Source organism: Sinohyriopsis cumingii, chromosome 5, assembly GCF_028554795.1.
Source record: "Sinohyriopsis cumingii isolate HCF-2022 chromosome 5, ASM2855479v2, whole genome shotgun sequence".
In the NCBI taxonomy this organism is placed as follows: domain Eukaryota; kingdom Metazoa; phylum Mollusca; class Bivalvia; order Unionida; family Unionidae; genus Sinohyriopsis; species Sinohyriopsis cumingii.
The window spans coordinates 24,629,370-24,651,444 of record NC_142965.1 but is presented as its reverse complement, the minus strand read 5'-3'; the positions used below and the strand labels follow the sequence as shown (position 1 = coordinate 24,651,444).

At 37.9% G+C, this 22,075-nt stretch overlaps 1 protein-coding gene across 2 annotated transcripts in view; it reads right to left on the bottom strand.

The window, feature by feature from the left end:
- Nucleotides 1-22,075, bottom strand: part of LOC149798803 (uncharacterized) — a 50,940-nt gene that overhangs the window by 5,690 nt on the left and 23,175 nt on the right. For both annotated transcript variants that reach the window (XM_089957697.1, XM_089957698.1), the window contains exons 6-7: nt 20,979-21,185; nt 20,538-20,698 (exon numbers count right to left, since the gene is read on the bottom strand). In XM_089957697.1, the coding sequence (XP_089813823.1) occupies nt 20,538-20,698; nt 20,979-21,185 (368 nt within the window). The remainder of the gene's footprint in view (nt 1-20,537; nt 20,699-20,978; nt 21,186-22,075) is intronic.

Sequence of the window (22,075 nt, the reverse complement as noted above, 5' to 3'; positions counted from 1 at the left end):
TACAGAGCAGCAGGGAGGTGTGCTCTGATCGTGGTACTCTAAGGATGATCCGAGCAGCTGTGTTTTGAACGTTTTGAAGTTTCTGAAGTAGATATTGTGATGAACCAGACAGAATTGAGTTACAGTAGTCCAGTCTTGAACGTACTAATGAACACACAAGTGCGTCTCAGCTCATGATATGCAGCCTTGCATATGTTCAAGACATGTTGGTGCAGTGTGAGAGTACCGTCCAGAGTAACACATAGGTTTCGTACTTATTGTGTGAATTTAATGTTGGTGTTGCTGATATTTATTGTTTAAGGTAAAGGACGTGAATGAGAAAGTCTTTGTGTTGTGATCAGAATGGCCTCAGTTGTACATACATTCATCTCAACTTGTTACATCTCATCCATGATTTCACATCAGAAATGCACCTCTCTACACCTTGGATAGTAGCATCAACTTCAGCCTGGTGGCTAGATTTGTATATTTGGGTGTCATCAGCGTACAATTGGTGAGACACTGAATGATGATTTATGACACTTGAGAGCGGCTGAGTGTATAGAATGAAGAGAACAAGTCCAAGAATAGACTCCTGTGGAACGCCATAGCATAGATTAACTGGGTTGGATTGTATTCCATTTGCAGACACAATCTGTGTCCTGTTGACCAAGTAGGACTTGAACCACAGTATGGCTGTATCATGAATGCCAAATACATGCTGGAGACGGTGAAGTAATATATCATGGCTTATTGTGCAAAATACAAATCACGGAGGGTGAGGATTGTAATCTTTCCGCTATCCAAAGCAGAGAGAATGTCATTAACTACTTTTAAAAGAGTAGTTTCAGTACAGTGGCAAGGGTGATATGCAGATTGTACATTGCTAAAAAGACTGTTTGAATTCAGATGAGATACAAGCTGGGATAGAACAACCTTTTCTAAGATTTTTGATATGAATGGGAGATTAGAAACTGAGCGGTAGTTCTTTAAATCGTTATGGTCTAGTGTAGGTCTTCAGCAGAGGCTTTACAATGGCAGTTTTGAAAAATGATGGGAATTCGCCAGATGAAAGAGGTATTAATAACATCAGTTAGTGAAGGCAATACTGGATCTAAGCACTCAAGCAGCAGTGATGTTGGAATTGGATCAAGTTCACATGATTTTGGTGCACTTCATCAGGATTGTACGTACGCAACCCATGGAGACAGGTTCTAATGCTGCTAATGGTTGCCGCTTAAATTCTATATCTCAACTGTATGGTGACGACGAGTCAATTGAAACTGTGGTGTCAAGCTTATCTCTAATGGTTTGTACTTTCTCACGGAAGAAATTTGCAATCATGTTCGGAAGGTCGACTGGAGAGGAGGTAGTTGGAATTGGTGTACATTTGTTCCTTGACATTAGCTTGTCAGTAGTTCTTTGCAGCTGGAACTATATATATATATATATATATATATATATATATATATATATATATATATATATATATATATATATATATACAAATCATATGGCAAATAACAGTCCTTTCAAGTGCAATGGATCCAGCAAGGGATCACGTTTATCAGGGATTGATTAAAATAAATGTAATAAACAGACTCCGAACTATCTAGCTAGCATAAGTGCTTTCGACTCTTAATGAGTCTTTTTCAAAAGCAAATACAAAACATATACAAGACATACAAATAAGACAGACAAACCGTTGTCTTTGTAAAACTTTAGGTGACTATGACTCGTTGCGGATCGGAGTTGCTAGATACTTTTTTCACTTTCCGCACGTGTACCTTTAAAAAGCAGCCCAAAAACCGCCCAATTAATATATTAAACTCTGAAGAGTACATAAGAACCAAATACCATAAATTAAGTATCACTACAGACATTTATTCATCTGTAACTTCAAAGTATTCCTCAGGTAGAACGTCCTCGTCGTGATCAGCAGATTCAGTTGTCGCATAAATTTTGAATTGAAATTACTCAGCATTGCTGTAGATGAGACAAATCCGTTGCAACAGATCCCGTTGCGCTTCATATAGCTTCGAATGCGTAACAAAGCTTCCATCATGCCTTGCCCCATCCTGTTTCTTACTTTAGTTTTAATCAGATTCATTTGAGAGAAAGTTCTTTCGACTGCTGCATTACTGCAAGGCAACGCCAACACACATAAGACGAAATGTCCCAGTTGTAGAAAATCAAAAACTCCGCAAGCGTCCGGACGATTTCCTACAGTTATCCGAAACTGCTCAACTTCGTTATCACTATAGTGTGGCCAAGAGATTAAACTTATTCACAACCACTGCTGCTCCAGGTCTCCCAAATTTCCCTTGTACAGAGGTAAAAAGGACAACCTTGACAACTGCGGCTTCTGTGCTCCAAGGACGACAGAAGGTGAAAGATCAGCCACATATTTTTCAAGCTGCTCAACATTTGCCGGCAATCTCTGACGCAGTTCCCTTAGTAGTTGCAACAGATAATGACGACAGCGCTCTTTTATTTGGTCTGCCAAAGAGCACTCAGTTTTGGAGTCGTGCAGCAGCAAGTTGAATTCAATGCCAAAGTTGATCGCTGCTAAAGGTAAATGGTTAGACCTGTTCTCTAGATCAAACGCTATTATTGATCCCCACGACGGAAATGTGGTTGGAAATAGAAGCGCGCTTCGTTCTTCCGGTTCCGGAAGTTAAAAAAAAACAAAACATTTATGTATGTGGAATAACATCTATGGAGATACATCCAGAATAATGGATTCATTAAGATTTTTAGATATTATCGTGACTAGCGCCAATTTGAAATTGAATGCGGAGAATTTAATAGCAATTTGACGCAGCCCAAATTACGGCGGCACAAATCAAAAACCAGCCCAAAAAACCGCAACCCGCAATCTCAAAATATTTCACGCAACCAAATTTCGAAAGGAGCCCAACTGGGCGAAAAAACCGCGTATCTGGCAACTCTGTTGCGGATGCTGAAAGATATTTTATAGTGACCTAGAAATAGATGAGCCATAGCGTCATCAATTATTTTATGTAAATTTATGTTCGCACAAATTATATCCCGGATATTTTATTTAGTCACCCAATAGCCTATAATTACAACTATATCAATGAAATATTCGGGATATAATTTACGCATACATCAATTCTATAAACGGATGTGTGATCATTGAATGTATGTATTTATCTTCAAATATCACACTTTCCTAGACTGCAACTCACGATCTGATGAACTGACATGCGCTTGTCGGGCAAACATATCCCCCCACCACCACATCCAACTTCAGGTGGTCGTCAGGTCAGACCCCGTCTAAGGGAAACAGCTCTTTTTTGTCGAGACAGTCAAAGAGCAAGTTATTTCACTTGATCTACTGCAGTCCTCTTAATTCAAATCAACATTATCAAAAACAATCCTAAATTATAAAAGCCATTTTCTGCCCAAGATCGTATATTATATGGATAAAGACAATATTCTCAATAGTAACCTCTCCTCCACCCCACCCCCCAGCCAGTAAGCAATAACAAGCTGAGCAGGAGTCAAGTCACACAGATGCTGAAAGTTGGGGATATTTTACCCTGTATACCAGTGACTGCAAGCAAGGATAAAGGTCAACCGTGTGAGAAGGATACCCGAGTAGTGAATGGGGACACTTTACGTACAATGGGAATTAGCATTAAAAACACCCTTGGGACACTTTACGTACAATGGAAATTTAACATGGAGAAAAATCGTGGGACACTTTACGTACAAGGGGAATTAACATGGGAATAAATCGTGGGATACTATACGTACAAGGGGAATTTAACATGGGATTTTTTTTTTTTTAAAAAAGTTTTTTTAAATTTAAATTTAAATTTAAATTTTAAAAAGGGGTAGGCAATTCAAAGACTATCTCTTTTCGAGAAATATGGCTGGCCCTGAAAAGGGCCTTTGGGTTTTCTTCTTCTTCTTCTAATTTCTTCTTTTTCTCCACCAAGTTCTTATTTTATCTCCTACACTCTTCTTCCCTTTCTTTTTTCTTCTCCTCCTCTTCTTTCTTCCTCTTCTCATTTTCTTCTTCTTTTTCAATTTTTTCGTTCCATTTTGTGACGATCGTCGATAAATACCTATGTATCTATAATCAGCTGAAATTCCTATGAAATCCCACTATCTATTTATAGCTCCAACTTGTGGGTTTTTCCTTTGGAAAATCCCACTGTCTTTTTATAGCCTCAGCTTGAGTGACGTTCCTGTTTATGAATTCTAGTATATATGTATAGCTACAAAATGTGGAAATTCCCAAGTCGATATTTATAGTCTCGAAATTTCCAGCGTCAGTGACGTCACTGTACTGAACACTAGGGATAAATATCAACAGTGTTGCAAGTGGCTGACCTGAATACGCGCTACTGTAGGTAGGTAGGAAGAGTGTATCTGATAGGGATAAAGTGAGTTTTATACGGACAAACAGAGACCAATAGACACACACAACGTACGGGCGCAGACACACACACACACACACACACACAAACACACAAACACACACACACAACGTACGCGCGCCGACATACTCACACACACACACACACACACACACACACACACACATACTCACACACACACACACACAGAAACACACAACGTACGCGCGCAGACATACTCACACACACACATAAACACACACACTATAAAATAGATAAAATTAGTAACTACTTACAATATCAACTTCTGTGACGATCGTGGATAAATACCTATGTATCTATAATCAGCTGAAATTCCTATGAAATCCCACTATCTATTTATAGCTCCAACTTGTGGGTTTTTCCTTTGGAAAATCCCACTGTCTTTTTATAGCCTCAGCTTGAGTGTTTCCTGTTTATGAATTCTAGTATATATGTATAGCTACAAAATGTGGAAATCCCCAAGTCGATATTTATAGTCTCGAAATTTCCAGCGTCAGTGACGTCACTGTATTGAACACTAGGGATAAATATCAACAGTGTTGCAAGTGGCTGACCTGAATGCACGCTACTGCAGGTAGGTAGGTAGAGTGTATCTGATAGGGATAAAGTGAGTTTTATACGGACAAACAGAGACCAATACACACACCCACACAACGTACGCGCGCAGACATACGCACACACACACACACACGCACACACACACACACATACACACATACACATACAGAGGGAAGAGGAAAAAACAAACCCCAAATATACTATCAACACAGAAGGGAGATGATACAAACCCCAAATAAACTATCCACACAAACGTACGCGAACGCATACAAACCCCAAATATACTATCAACACAGAAGGGAGATGATACAAACCCCAAATAAACTATCCACACAAACGTACGCGAACGCATACAAACTCCAAATATACTATCAACACAGAGTGAAGAAGTAAAAGCTTTTTGAAAGCACCTAAGCCCTCACCTGCAATGACCAACTCTGCCAAACACCTACACCCCACTCACCCCCACTCCCAACACTACAAAACCCATTTAACCCGTTATTTTATGGCATCAGTGTGTGATTTAGGAAACATCAAGACACAAAATAATGGAGGAATAGACTGACTATTGTTTACCGACTTGCATGCCTAAAGAGCGTGCGTGAAGGAAAACATCCTTCCATTTCAATTCTAACTAAAACATGATCCAGAGGGATAGAGATAGGTGAAAGGGCACAATTTCATAAAGTGTGAGTAGAAAACAAAACACGCCATCCTTATTATACAATGTCAAGACCAAGAGACACTTACGTGTTCTTTCTGGTCTATTCTCTTTTAGAAGGTAGTATGAAATTTCACATCAGGGCCAACGCATCGGCTCACATTGTCAATTTTTCCATTTCCATGTCTTTACTGGCACAAGTTCTTCATCATCTTCAATTTCTTCTTCTTCTGAATCCCTCTTCTCTGTTTCGTCTTGTTTTTGTTTATTCTCTTTTCTCGTAGGGCACTCTGAATTCCAGTGTCCTTTCTCCTGACAACGATATTAGGTATCTTGACTTTTGTCTCTCTTTCTTAGACGAAGCAGGTATTCTGGAGACAAATACCCATTTACCTTTGCAGATATAACAAACTTCATTAGCACTTACACACTTTCGTATGACTCTTATCAAATCAACGACCAAAAGAGTAAGTTTTGTTGCCACTTTCGCATGTGAATTATGTTTTCGTATGACTTTTAGCAAATATTTGACCAGCAGGTCGATCTGTGCTGACTCTTCCATCTTTGATCGTTTGAGACTCTGACGCTAAGACACTCTCCTTATATACAGAGACCTGCTGCGTATGAAACCTAGTCAAATGTAATTTTGCAATAAGATGAAACGATTTCATTGAGGAAGTAAAAGGCAATGATGTACCGTATCGCCTCACACAAAACCTGAAGTGTTAGTTCAAATCCGTGTCAGCGATTTCGAAGACGACATAACTGGGCTTTAATCAATGCTCTCCATTTCTGCCACAAAACCACGAGTCCTGATTCACGCCAAAAGAAATTTCGTTCGGTCCATAAAAAATAGTATCACATCCGAGAAACGCAAAAACGAACTTCCAGAAAACTGAGAACGACGGCTTACACCTACAACGTGAAATGTATGAGTTCAAGTAGTGCGTAAAACTTAGTCAAATTAAATTTTTATAGTCAAGACGAAACGATCTCTTTTCGAAGAAGAAAGCAGACACCAAGCGACAATGGCGATCCGTGTCACACAACACTTTTCAAAATGTATATGATCAGAGGTTTGTTCTAGCGATCTGCACGGTTAAATTAAATGTTGATGTATTTTGCAATAAGACGGACAATGGTCGCCCATGGAACCATTGTTCGTGCATTAGTTTAAATTTTTAAAATATTTTTTTATATAAATCGCCTATAGGATAGACCCAGTAAAGCATGGCCATTCTCGTCACTGTGTGAATAGCTGCTCAAGTCAATTCGAAGTGAACGCGGTAAGAAAATAAGTATAGCCAATGAAATGGCTTACAACGGGTGATGCATTGTTTTGTTCTAGGACTGTGTGGCATAATAATCCCTATGTTCTTGCGTTGTTACCATTACAGTGCAGACAGACTGAAATGTGAACTTACAAGCCCTCTTTGTGTGTGTTGTACCATTTCTTCTTACCACATCAAAATACTGAGCGTCACAGTATTGGTTCGCGTTTTCAAGCTGACCATTTTTTTATATCTCACTTAAACATTTTAACATAAACACTCACACTCACATCGGTAAAGTCAGAACAGATGTGTTACAGTATTGAGGGGCATGTTATCTTTTTTTTTTCAAACTAATAAATTTGGGGTTTGTATGAAGTAAAGAACCGAAAGTACAGTGAAACTCAAGGATGATGACCCAATCTGTCTGTCTATTGATGCGTGTATTTACTTAAGAAGAAATATGACCTCTAAAACACAAAGAGATACGGCGAGCATGATTAGAATGAACATAACGATGTTTTCCTTCACGCCCGTGTAATTTAGAGCTTCAATCCTCTTTGAAGACAAACTTGGTCTCCTTTTGTAGGGCTTGAAATAATAAAAAACCTGAAAAAATCTTAAGCACTTTGCTATAGATAATTTCATCAACAGACTAAACAACATAAATACCGTTACAACACTAGAAAGCCTTAAATCTTCTATCAAAAAGAAATGCATAAAAAAATTAAAGATTAACGATAACTAACCAATGAAACCGAATTTAACAAAGGCAGTGACATGTGAAGAAATGGCTCTCACTTTGGAAAGGTAGGCGAACGTACTCTGTCATGCACCATCAACTTGAAAAAAAATTATAAACAGAGAGAAACCTGAATTCAAAATTCAGTTTTTTTTCTTCTTCAAAATTGTTTCGTTTCTTTTTTCTTTTTTTTTTTTTGGAACAAATCTAAGCACTAATATAGAGTGGAAAAGGGAAAATGCACATACAAGCTTTGATATTTCTGAAAAAAATGAGGGGATATTCCTAACGTTCATAATCACCTATATATGCTTGGACTTGTCTGTGACTTATCCACAAAACAAGATGTACATATTTCTGGTCAAGTTGCAAGTGTGTGCGTGTTTTTGAAAATGGTAAAAATTGGATATACAATTTTCTCGTGACACTTATAAAGTGAAGAGTCTGTGCAAGTGTCAAAAGCCAAAGTCATATAAGTTTTGTATTTTGTACGGCTTGTAAAGATTTCCACTTTAGAAAATGTGAAGTATCACAAGTTATTATCACAAACAGAAGTGGAACATAGGGGCTTGCAAGAAAGAAAATAACCCAGACAGTTGGTGTCATCAAGAGTGCTAGAGACGGTACCCGAACTTGCTTGCTTGCTTACTTGAATTAAAGTGATTTTCGCTCTAATGGAGCATATATCACTGGTTTAATAACGCACCGCGTGATTTTTAATTACTCCTGGGGAAGGAAAGAGAGCCTCATCCCCAGGCTTTTATGTACTCACAGACTACTTTTAAATTTAGCCACTCAGGTGTAGGACTAACTAGTCCTTAACAACCTGACTGAAAGGCTTTAAACATGAGTGGGAATAGTCTCACCACACACTCATTTTTCTGTCCGAGCGTGGTAAAGGAGGAAAAAAGGTGCTCAAAAAGACAGCCATGGGTGTTAAGTACTCAACAGAACGCTAGCCCGTACTTATTTCAAATCAAGTCCCGTTTTTGCTAATAGACAGTAAAAAGTACCAATAATGTGTTAACCACTTGTGCAATTAGTTCAAATCTAACGAGTCTGTTAAATTTCCTACTTCCTAACATATCTATCTAATATTAGTACTTAGTGTAGTGTACATAAAAATAGCCATACTGATCTTATTTAAATTATTATGTCTAAGAGACATATGCCAGTTTGGTCACTGTTAGGTTTAAAAAGTTAAGTTTGTTGCGGTGTTCCAATGGGTCAAGTTTGTTTCGAGAATAGTTTAGTCAAGGAGGGATACCAAGCCAAATATGGTTCCCTAGTTAATAAAAAGCAATCTTTTGGAGCCCTAAAAAAGGCTGTTTTTTTCTGTTAGAAGGTAACACGTCTCTCTTTTGCTTTCACGTTCTTTCTCGCACTCCTAGTCTCATGATTCTTGATATCAGGAAATGCGTAGCCATGATGGGCGGCAATGTAAGCAGCGGCTTCTACCAGTTGACTGAGGGGGTATCCAGCGTAGGTTTGTTTGTAGAATTGGGGAAGAACTCTGACCCTAATCCCCATTGAGAAGGTCTTGGTTTAAAGGTGTCTAGAGATTTGTAGGCAACGTATTGTATGACTCTAATAAACTACCCTGCTTTGTTGACGTCATACAATGCTTGATCTAGTCCCATTTCGGTGTACATCTCAACGAGTGTCAGCGTCCCCCTCCTCCTCCTCAACCGCCTCAATTTCCTCTTCTGGTTCTGATACTAATTCTTTAGTTGAGGTAGATAGTTTCAAGTCCGCTGCTATGGTGTCTGTCGCTGTTATTGTTGTTGTGGTTGTTCTTTCAGCTGAGATTGCCTGCAGTGTCAGAGTGAGAAAAGAACGTTGTTGTTGTTGTAGTGTTTAACGCCATTTTTCAGCACGCGATAGGCTATACATGGCGGCCAGTATTAATGGTGGAGGAAGAACCCGGGAAAAACAAGGAAAGAACCACCGACCCACGAGAAGCTACTGGCAAGCTTTCTCACATACCCACATTAGCCGAATCCAAGACTCGAACCCACGCACACAAAGGTGAGATGACAGTGATCCGTAACGGAGAGCGCTTTAGACCACTCGGCCACTCGGGGCCCCAGAAAAGAACGTAGTGCCTCTGATGATTACATTTGAGTTTGCCATACCGTTTGTCTAACATAATTGGCCCTTTGTTTTGCCACCACTCTTTCCGGGGCAGGTTGTTTGTTAGGTATAGTCGGATGTTGACTAGATGTTATTTGTGTTCTCGAGGTGGGTGGAGTGCTAACTGGCTAGGTCTGCATTTCTTGCTCCCGCTACTGTTGTGTATATTTCTTCCCTCCACACCGAGTTCTGGGCCTAATTCTTTTAATTTCGTTGTAACCGAACTTACATTATCCATATTATCACCAACAAAAAAAAACGCACAAACCTAAAAGAAACACTCACTCACTTTTTTACAGAACATTACTATTTTTTTAAATTTTGATAAGCGACGGAAACGAAGGACTTAGAGTCGCACTTTCTAACCAAGATAATGAAATCATGTGCTGATAGACTCACTTCTGTATTTTTTCTTCTAACTGACTAACATATCATAGGCAATGGAATGTTATTTCTTTTCGAGAGCATGGGGTAGCCCTGAATTTTTTTTTTTTTGAACTTGAAACTATGGCGGTCGCTTAGGTTATAAGATGGCGACCTTATCCTGTGAGAAAGCCTGTCGTCAGAGGCGGTTGAGGAGGAGGAGGGGGACGCTGACACTCGTTGAGATGTACACCGAAATGGGACTAGATCAAGCATTGTATGACGTCAACAAAGCAGGGTAGTTTATTAGAGTCATACAATACGTTGCCTACAAATCTCTAGACACCTTTAAACCAAGACCTTCTCAATGGGGATTAGGGTCAGAGTTCTTCCCCAATTCTACAAACAAACCTACGCTGGATACCCCCTCAGTCAACTGGTAGAAGCCGCTGCTTACATTGCCGCCCATCATGGCTACGCATTTCCTGATATCAAGAATCATGAGACTAGGAGTGCGAGAAAGAACGTGAAAGCAAAAGAGAGACGTGTTACCTTCTAACAGAAAAAAACAGCCTTTTTTAGGGCTCCAAAAGATTGCTTTTTATTAACTAGGGAACCATATTTGGCTTGGTATCCCTCCTTGACTAAACTATTCTCGAAACAAACTTGACCCATTGGAACACCGCAACAAACTTAACTTTTTAAACCTAACAGTGACCAAACTGGCATATGTCTCTTAGACATAATAATTTAAATAAGATCAGTATGGCTATTTTTATGTACACTACACTAAGTACTAATATTAGATAGATATGTTAGGAAGTAGGAAATTTAACAGACTCGTTAGATTTGAACTAATTGCACAAGTGGTTAACACATTATTGGTACTTTTTACTGTCTATTAGCAAAAACGGGACTTGATTTGAAATAAGTACGGGCTAGCGTTCTGTTGAGTACTTAACACCCATGGCTGTCTTTTTGAGCACCTTTTTTCCTCCTTTACCACGCTCGGACAGAAAAATGAGTGTGTGGTGAGACTATTCCCACTCATGTTTAAAGCCTTTCAGTCAGGTTGTTAAGGACTAGTTAGTCCTACACCTGAGTGGCTAAATTTAAAAGTAGTCTGTGAGTACATAAAAGCCTGGGGATGAGGCTCTCTTTCCTTCCCCAGGAGTAATTAAAAATCACGCGGTGCGTTATTAAACCAGTGATATATGCTCCATTAGAGCGAAAATCACTTTAATTCAAGTAAGCAAGCAAGCAAGTTCGGGTACCGTCTCTAGCACTCTTGATGACACCAACTGTCTGGGTTATTTTCTTTCTTGCAAGCCCCTATGTTCCACTTCTGTTTGTGATAATAACTTGTGATACTTCACATTTTCTAAAGTGGAAATCTTTACAAGCCGTACAAAATACAAAACTTATATGACTTTGGCTTTTGACACTTGCACAGACTCTTCACTTTATAAGTGTCACGAGAAAATTGTATATCCAATTTTTACCATTTTCAAAAACACGCACACACTTGCAACTTGACCAGAAATATGTACATCTTGTTTTGTGGATAAGTCACAGACAAGTCCAAGCATATATAGGTGATTATGAACGTTAGGAATATCCCCTCATTTTTTTCAGAAATATCAAAGCTTGTATGTGCATTTTCCCTTTTCCACTCTATATTAGTGCTTAGATTTGTTCCAAAAAAAAAAAAAGAAAAAAGAAACGAAACAATTTTGAAGAAGAAAAAAAACTGAATTTTGAATTCAGGTTTCTCTCTGTTTATAATTTTTTTTCAAGTTGATGGTGCATGACAGAGTACGTTCGCCTACCTTTCCAAAGTGAGAGCCATTTCTTCACATGTCACTGCCTTTGTTAAATTCGGTTTCATTGGTTAGTTATCGTTAATCTTTAATTTTTTTATGCATTTCTTTTTGATAGAAGATTTAAGGCTTTCTAGTGTTGTAACGGTATTTATGTTGTTTAGTCTGTTGATGAAATTATCTATAGCAAAGTGCTTAAGATTTTTTCAGGTTTTTTATTATTTCAAGCCCTACAAAAGGAGACCAAGTTTGTCTTCAAAGAGGATTGAAGCTCTAAATTACACGGGCGTGAAGGAAAACATCGTTATGTTCATTCTAATCATGCTCGCCGTATCTCTTTGTGTTTTAGAGGTCATATTTCTTCTTAAGTAAATACACGCATCAATAGACAGACAGATTGGGTCATCATCCTTGAGTTTCACTGTACTTTCGGTTCTTTACTTCATACAAACCCCAAATTTATTAGTTTGAAAAAAAAAAGATAACATGCCCCTCAATACTGTAACACATCTGTTCTGACTTTACCGATGTGAGTGTGAGTGTTTATGTTAAAATGTTTAAGTGAGATATAAAAAAAAATGGTCAGCTTGAAAACGCGAACCAATACTGTGACGCTCAGTATTTTGATGTGGTAAGAAGAAATGGTACAACACACACAAAGAGGGCTTGTAAGTTCACATTTCAGTCTGTCTGCACTGTAATGGTAACAACGCAAGAACATAGGGATTATTATGCCACACAGTCCTAGAACAAAACAATGCATCACCCGTTGTAAGCCATTTCATTGGCTATACTTATTTTCTTACCGCGTTCACTTCGAATTGACTTGAGCAGCTATTCACACAGTGACGAGAATGGCCATGCTTTACTGGGTCTATCCTATAGGCGATTTATATAAAAAAATATTTTAAAAATTTAAACTAATGCACGAACAATGGTTCCATGGGCGACCATTGTCCGTCTTATTGCAAAATACATCAACATTTAATTTAACCGTGCAGATCGCTAGAACAAACCTCTGATCATATACATTTTGAAAAGTGTTGTGTGACACGGATCGCCATTGTCGCTTGGTGTCTGCTTTCTTCTTCGAAAAGAGATCGTTTCGTCTTGACTATAAAAATTTAATTTGACTAAGTTTTACGCACTACTTGAACTCATACATTTCACGTTGTAGGTGTAAGCCGTCGTTCTCAGTTTTCTGGAAGTTCGTTTTTGCGTTTCTCGGATGTGATACTATTTTTTATGGACCGAACGAAATTTCTTTTGGCGTGAATCAGGACTCGTGGTTTTGTGGCAGAAATGGAGAGCATTGATTAAAGCCCAGTTATGTCGTCTTCGAAATCGCTGACACGGATTTGAACTAACACTTCAGGTTTTGTGTGAGGCGATACGGTACATCATTGCCTTTTACTTCCTCAATGAAATCGTTTCATCTTATTGCAAAATTACATTTGACTAGGTTTCATACGCAGCAGGTCTCTGTATATAAGGAGAGTGTCTTAGCGTCAGAGTCTCAAACGATCAAAGATGGAAGAGTCAGCACAGATCGACCTGCTGGTCAAATATTTGCTAAAAGTCATACGAAAACATAATTCACATGCGAAAGTGGCAACAAAACTTACTCTTTTGGTCGTTGATTTGATAAGAGTCATACGAAAGTGTGTAAGTGCTAATGAAGTTTGTTATATCTGCAAAGGTAAATGGGTATTTGTCTCCAGAATACCTGCTTCGTCTAAGAAAGAGAGACAAAAGTCAAGATACCTAATATCGTTGTCAGGAGAAAGGACACTGGAATTCAGAGTGCCCTACGAGAAAAGAGAATAAACAAAAACAAGACGAAACAGAGAAGAGGGATTCAGAAGAAGAAGAAATTGAAGATGATGAAGAACTTGTGCCAGTAAAGACATGGAAATGGAAAAATTGACAATGTGAGCCGATGCGTTGGCCCTGATGTGAAATTTCATACTACCTTCTAAAAGAGAATAGACCAGAAAGAACACGTAAGTGTCTCTTGGTCTTGACATTGTATAATAAGGATGGCGTGTTTTGTTTTCTACTCACACTTTATGAAATTGTGCCCTTTCACCTATCTCTATCCCTCTGGATCATGTTTTAGTTAGAATTGAAATGGAAGGATGTTTTCCTTCACGCACGCTCTTTAGGCATGCAAGTCGGTAAACAATAGTCAGTCTATTCCTCCATTATTTTGTGTCTTGATGTTTCCTAAATCACACACTGATGCCATAAAATAACGGGTTAAATGGGTTTTGTAGTGTTGGGAGTGGGGGTGAGTGGGGTGTAGGTGTTTGGCAGAGTTGGTCATTGCAGGTGAGGGCTTAGGTGCTTTCAAAAAGCTTTTACTTCTTCACTCTGTGTTGATAGTATATTTGGAGTTTGTATGCGTTCGCGTACGTTTGTGTGGATAGTTTATTTGGGGTTTGTATCATCTCCCTTCTGTGTTGATAGTATATTTGGGGTTTGTATGCGTTCGCGTACGTTTGTGTGGATAGTTTATTTGGGGTTTGTATCATCTCCCTTCTGTGTTGATAGTATATTTGGGGTTTGTTTTTTCCTCTTCCCTCTGTATGTGTATGTGTGTATGTGTGTGTGTGTGTGCGTGTGTGTGTGTGTGTGCGTATGTCTGCGCGCGTACGTTGTGTGGGTGTGTGTATTGGTCTCTGTTTGTCCGTATAAAACTCACTTTATCCCTATCAGATACACTCTACCTACCTACCTGCAGTAGCGTGCATTCAGGTCAGCCACTTGCAACACTGTTGATATTTATCCCTAGTGTTCAATACAGTGACGTCACTGACGCTGGAAATTTCGAGACTATAAATATCGACTTGGGGATTTCCACATTTTGTAGCTATACATATATACTAGAATTCATAAACAGGAAACACTCAAGCTGAGGCTATAAAAAGACAGTGGGATTTTCCAAAGGAAAAACCCACAAGTTGGAGCTATAAATAGATAGTGGGATTTCATAGGAATTTCAGCTGATTATAGATACATAGGTATTTATCCACGATCGTCACAGAAGTTGATATTGTAAGTAGTTACTAATTTTATCTATTTTATAGTGTGTGTGTTTATGTGTGTGTGTGAGTATGTCTGCGCGCGTACGTTGTGTGTTTCTGTGTGTGTGTGTGTGTGAGTATGTGTGTGTGTGTGTGTGTGTGTGTGTGTGTGTGAGTATGTCGGCGCGCGTACGTTGTGTGTGTGTGTTTGTGTGTTTGTGTGTGTGTGTGTGTCTGCGCCCGTACGTTGTGTGTGTCTATTGGTCTCTGTTTGTCCGTATAAAACTCACTTTATCCCTATCAGATACACTCTTCCTACCTACCTACAGTAGCGCGTATTCAGGTCAGCCACTTGCAACACTGTTGATATTTATCCCTAGTGTTCAGTACAGTGACGTCACTGACGCTGGAAATTTCGAGACTATAAATATCGACTTGGGAATTTCCACATTTTGTAGCTATACATATATACTAGAATTCATAAACAGGAACGTCACTCAAGCTGAGGCTATAAAAAGACAGTGGGATTTTCCAAAGGAAAAACCCACAAGTTGGAGCTATAAATAGATAGTGGGATTTCATAGGAATTTCAGCTGATTATAGATACATAGGTATTTATCGACGATCGTCACAAAATGGAACGAAAAAATTGAAAAAGAAGAAGAAAATGAGAAGAGGAAGAAAGAAGAGGAGGAGAAGAAAAAAGAAAGGGAAGAAGAGTGTAGGAGATAAAATAAGAACTTGGTGGAGAAAAAGAAGAAATTAGAAGAAGAAGAAGAAAACCCAAAGGCCCTTTTCAGGGCCAGCCATATTTCTCGAAAAGAGATAGTCTTTGAATTGCCTACCCCTTTTTAAAATTTAAATTTAAATTTAAATTTAAAAAAACTTTTTTAAAAAAAAAAAAATCCCATGTTAAATTCCCCTTGTACGTATAGTATCCCACGATTTATTCCCATGTTAATTCCCCTTGTACGTAAAGTGTCCCACGATTTTTCTCCATGTTAAATTTCCATTGTACGTAAAGTGTCCCAAGGGTGTTTTTAATGCTAATTCCCATTGTACGTAAAGTGTCCCCATTCACTACTTACCCGAATGTCAGACTTAATGCCAAAGTTTGCATCTTCATCATTGTGACGCGTTTTCGCAAATCTAGGTGGTTGCTGAATATTCAGTTTATTACTGTATAATGCATTTGAATCTTGCATCTTGAATAGTTTAGTATGCATACAAAATTTGACTATGTCATGCTTTTAATCATGTTTATTGCATAATGTGTCTTTAGCAAATAAAGTCTGTGGTGTCTATGTTGTCGTATAAAAAATAAATGATAGGAAAATAAAGTACGTATCGGCAAAAAAGTTAATATATATATATATATATATATATATATATAGAGAGAGAGAGAGAGAGAGAGAGAGAGAGATGCATGATAGATGGGTCAGAGAGAGAGAGAGATGCATGAGAGATGGGTCACCTTTGACTACATTGCTCACATAAAACGTTTATTTGGCTTGCATACACGATACATAAACTTGACACGTATAAAGAGTACGTAAACCACAACTAAACCGTCGTTCAATTTACAGTCGCATGCACACTATCTTTAAGATTGATCTAACATATATATCTGTGTGCAAACTATCAAGATTTGTCTAACATATATATATATATATATATATATATATATATATATATATATATATATATATATATATATATATTGAGAGAGAGAGAGAGTGAGAGCGAGAGATCTGCGTGTGGGTAAGATCCAACTGCTAACTCTATAGACAACTTTGCCGTCTCATAATGCGACCGTTGATCTGGGTCTTTGAAGTTTGATAAAGTGTATATCAATGTGGTCATGTTTTAAGTTAAAATCAAGATTAATTCTTATTCCAAAAGGTAATGCTAAAATTAAAATAGTTTAGCCAAAGTCTATTCACTCCTGATTGTTGAATGCTCTGCACATTAAATGACATCGAAAACATTTTCAGACGACAATTATTGTTAGCTATGAACTTTTATTATGTTAGCCGGGCCTTTCGTTACAAATAGCACAGTAGTACGAGTCTCAACACGCGCTGCTTTCATTGTGACAGTGCAGAGAGAGACATTCAATCCGGTTTGCATATGACCAAATCTATAGTTTGACCTATTCCAAAAATGTTGTGAACGCCAACATGACCTATATGGCTTTTACTTTAAAAGTAATTAGTAGAACATTGCTGTCCAACCTTTGTGACACCATGGGCCACTGAAAAAAATTCTTGAAGCCGAAGACCGCAGCAGAAAACTTAAAAGCAACGACTATAAAAATTATTCACAATTGTTTATCTTTATTAAAATTTATTAAGTAATAATGTATGTATGCTTTGTAATAGTTCACCGCACAAACGTATAGCAATAAAAGTTCAAGCACGTTTTTAGTGAGATGTCTGGCTTTGAATTGTACTTGCAATTTTATTTATTTGCGGCTGATATTCAGTAACTGCTGCCCTCATTAGATTTTCTAAATGTTCGTCAATCAAAGAGTTTCGTTTTATTGCCTTGATATTGGCCATTGCAGAAAATCCAGCTTCACAGACGTATGTACTTCTTATTGTCAATAATGTCTTTACATCATTACGATATGTGTGGAAGTTCATCAGAAGAAACATATGACATCCAGGACTCAGTTGGTGTCATATCCTTGTATTTGTCATGAAGAGCCATATTATGTTGCATTTTTTAATTATTTCAAGCTGCACTGCACGTTCATCTCCTCCCAATAACTGCATCTTTGTGGCTACGATAGAAATATCACATGCGATTGGATTTTCAAAAAAAAACAGTATCAATGGAGTCAGAATGCGAATGTCTTTGAAACGAGCAGAGAAATTGAATTGTAACTTTTAAAATGATATGTTGAACTGCTCACTTTTGACTAGATCTGGAAATTCGTGTGCTGTCTTGGAAAGTGCAGGAAAGTGTGTAAAATTTGATTGAGTCAATTGACTGATGAATAAGCCCAGATTTGTTTCAAAAACACTAAGTTCCTTCATCAGAGTTGCCAATATTTGATGCTACCCTTGCAATTTCAAATTTAATTTATTCAGGCGGTCTGTGATGTCAGTACGAAATGCTAGCATAACAATGAACACTGACATTTCCAGATAATTTAACAATTCTTCCTTGTATTTCACTGTGAGGAAGATTTTGATGTCTTCATTTAGATCCCAGACTCTTGCCAGTACCTTCCCTTTGCTCAGCCAACGAACATCAGTATGAAGAACAAAATCACCATAATTGCTTTCGTACTCTTCTAACAATGTTTTAAACTGCCGGTGATCTGAAGGATTTGCTTGTATAAAGTTTACAAATGTAACAACAATATCCATTACATTTTCGAACCCATCATCTTTCAGTTTTGAACAAAGGGATTGCTGGTGAATGAAGCTTGGAAACCTGATAAATCATCATCTGCCATCAGCAATCCTATCAGGCCTAATCTCCGTCCCACCATGGCTGCTGCACCATCCGTGGTAACCGATACGAGCTTTTTCATATCAATGCCATTGCTTAAAAAACACTCCTTCAATGCCTTGTATATATCCCCACCTCTTGCTGTATTTTGCAACGGAACCAGTGCCAGCAATTCTTTTTTAAATGTTTGTTCCATGTAAAATCTAACCCAATTTATAAGTTGCTCTGTATCGGTGACATCACATGACACATCCAATGCTAGACTCAAACCGGTCGCATTCCTCAAATCAAAAAGCAACTGCTCAAATATGTCGCAAGATATAATTTCAACACGTCTTGCTAACGTCTGGTGAGACAGCCGAAGATTTCATATCTGTTTCTTGATCTCATCTTTGTTCTTAAACTCAGCAAATAAAGAATCTGCACTTTAAGGTAAACATAGTTTAACAGTTTTACCATCTGAATATGGTCTCTTCTTTTAGCTAAATCCAGCTTATTTCCATAGATGCCTCAGTAGCAGTCACTTGAGCGCAATAGTCGACGAAAAACACTTTGATGGTCATAAAGTGTGTGTGTGTGTGTGTGTGTGTGTGTGTGTGTGTGTGTGTGTGTGTGATTTGAATTTATCCATAACATTTTTCTATTCGTTGCTGAAAAATGTCAGCATGGACCTCTCCGGTGGCCTAGTGCTTAGAGCGTCCGACTCTGATGCGTAAGGCCGTGGGTTCGGACCCTGGCTGAGTCATACCAAAGACTTATAAAAATGGTACGAACAGCTTCCTCGCTTGGCGCTCAACATTTAGAAGTTAGTGTTAGGACTGGTCGGCCTGGTGTCAGGATAATGTGACTGGGTGGGACATCATGATTTATGTCTGCGGCATGATAACCCAGTACTCGACATCACTATAAACTGCCACACTTCACCCATCGTAATGGGTGTCAAGTTTTATAATTTGATTACGCATACCTTTAACAGGATGTTATTCACCTTATTTAAATCCTCATACTTCCTTATTCCATTTGAATGGCATTACTTACACGTCTCGAGAAGTACATGCCGGCAAATAAATGCTAAATTACATGGACATTTTTGGACGAGGTAAATCTAAAGGTTTGATCCCATACAAACCTGATTGAATATCGCGCTCTGTGATGTCACAATTAAAGCAGCGCGTGTTGAAAACAAATCCATAGTACCCTGTTATTTGTTATGTTAAATCGGACGTCCGCTTCTCTTGACCTAGATCGGTGCCTGGCTACCATTGTTAAAGTCCATAGTGCTCAATCCTTTTCAGCTAGATATTTTTATGACATTTTATGTGCAAAGCATTCAGCAATCAGAATTGAATAGACCTTTGTGAAACTATTTTAATATGAAGTTCTGAAACAACAATTAAGATTTAATTTAAGTTTGAGTAAATACGCCTACATGACCACGTGGATTTATTTTTTAATTAGGAACAACGCAAAAGCGTATCGACCACGTATTAAGATATACAAAATGAAATAATGCCATCTACACAATTTATTGTTCTGATTTCGCTCAAAATATATTTATTTACTAGGCGTTAGAGAGTGACATTTTAAAATGTAATTTCGATAACAATTTTTAAATAAAAACTGTCTGTTAGTGGCATTTTAGTTGTCCATATCAGAAAGCTAAAAGCATCAATGCATTATGAATTTTCTTCAATTGATTCAAAGAGAAATAAAATGTATTCCTGGTATTATAAAACAAATATAACATCCTTAATGTATAACATCCAAAACCAGACAATGAGCAATGTGTGCCTCGTTCTCATAAAATTTATTTTTAAATTTGTGGGTAATTTTTTTTTTTTATTTAAAGGCTGAATCTGTTCATTTATCAGAAAACTTTAAAAGTGTCAATTTTCTTTAGCTTTAAAATTGAATATATTTTCTGATAAGCCATTGCCATTATTACATTAGTATTTTCCGTTTTCCAATGATTTTATTTTAAACGGTATTTGTAAGAGATGTCAGTATACATTTTACTCATGTGTCTCGTGTCTATTGGATGTACGCATTTCAAAGCTAAACCACTAATCAGAACAGTAGAAAATCTTACTTTGAACACCAGACCGTTACTCTTGTCACCCATACAGCTCGTCATATATAATGTGTGGCCATCAACGTCAAAATGGATTATGACACCAAATACCCATCGCATGTCAGGCATCACGCTGTCATCATATCCTTGGAATGGCCTGACGTTAAATTTAGAGATTCCTGTTGATTGAAAAACGGAGGATTATAGTTTAAATAAAGGTTGTATTTGCTTCATATGCATTATATTATGGTTCTAACTTTTACTTTCCACAGCGAGGTACTTTCATGGCAGAAATTACAGCAACTACTTTAAATGTACGTTTAGACTGCTTGGCAGATAGTGACTATTATTTGACAATTTAAACAAGAGTCTTTGTTATAACTTTAATTGCTTTTCTTGTGTTTGAAGTTTAAATTTTGGATCGTATTCTGCTAAGCTATAGTACCATCCCTTACTTACTTGTGTTGACATGATCACCTTCATCCAAGAGTCCCACTGAAATATTACCAGCATCGCTAACTAAAAGATACGCAGCTTCATTTGCCAGAACTTTGACGCATGCCTTTCTGTCTCGCCCAAACGTTATATTGATGACGTTTCCCGAAGGTAATATTTCTTCGGATTCGTTCTTCTGACTCATTTTCTTGACTGCACTTCGTTTGTCGCCTAGGATTGTGGAAAATAATTACATGATTAATAAAGTGCTCGAACTATATGTTTGAATAATCCAAACAAAATTACTTGTACAGTCTGCTTCTTTGCAAGCATCAGGTTATACCGTTTTTCCAGTATGTGTTCATGCTGTATTACTAACAAGAATTTAATTAGCTTTTCCCGATTCATGCGATTTAGACTCTATTCCCGCAAAAATCAGTTTGCATGGTCGGATTATAGTAATACAAATTATAGAATTTTCCTTGTATATACATAACCACTAGCATTAATCTATAAATAGTGAGATTTGAGAACTGACAAGTCAGCAAATTCTAAATATACTGATAGCTAATAATTGTTCTGATGTGTTAACATATCTGTATCTTGGCGGATCGATCCGATATTTTGGTGCTTCAGCTTTGTGAATATCATTCGATGAAGCCACTGCACCCGATGAAAATTGTCCTAACATTTATCATTGTCATTGTCAAAAATATGACAACATGTCCTTGACTAGCAAAGATGACTTTCCAGCGTGTGTTTGTTTTAACTCATTTTAGGTGACTGTCACGTTGCCTTGCCGCGATTACGTAAGTCAAGAACAAAGGAATTGGTAGGAAGCCATGTGTATATGTTAGACCCCGCGGCTATTGTGGTCCTGTTCGGAATTTTTACGAGCGCCCAGCTTGTTGGGTGTCAAAAATCACATGTGGACGTTGAAAGCTTTGTTCAAGAACAAAGTACCCTTACTGGCATCGTGAATCTCACCACGTTGACAGACGGCCGGAGCATTGTCTGCTAAGCTGAATAGAACAGAGTAGAATCGATATCCAATCGGAATTGAGAGAGGGTGTGGTCACCATTTCAACCCGAATTTAACTGAGTACGATAGACTAGAAACG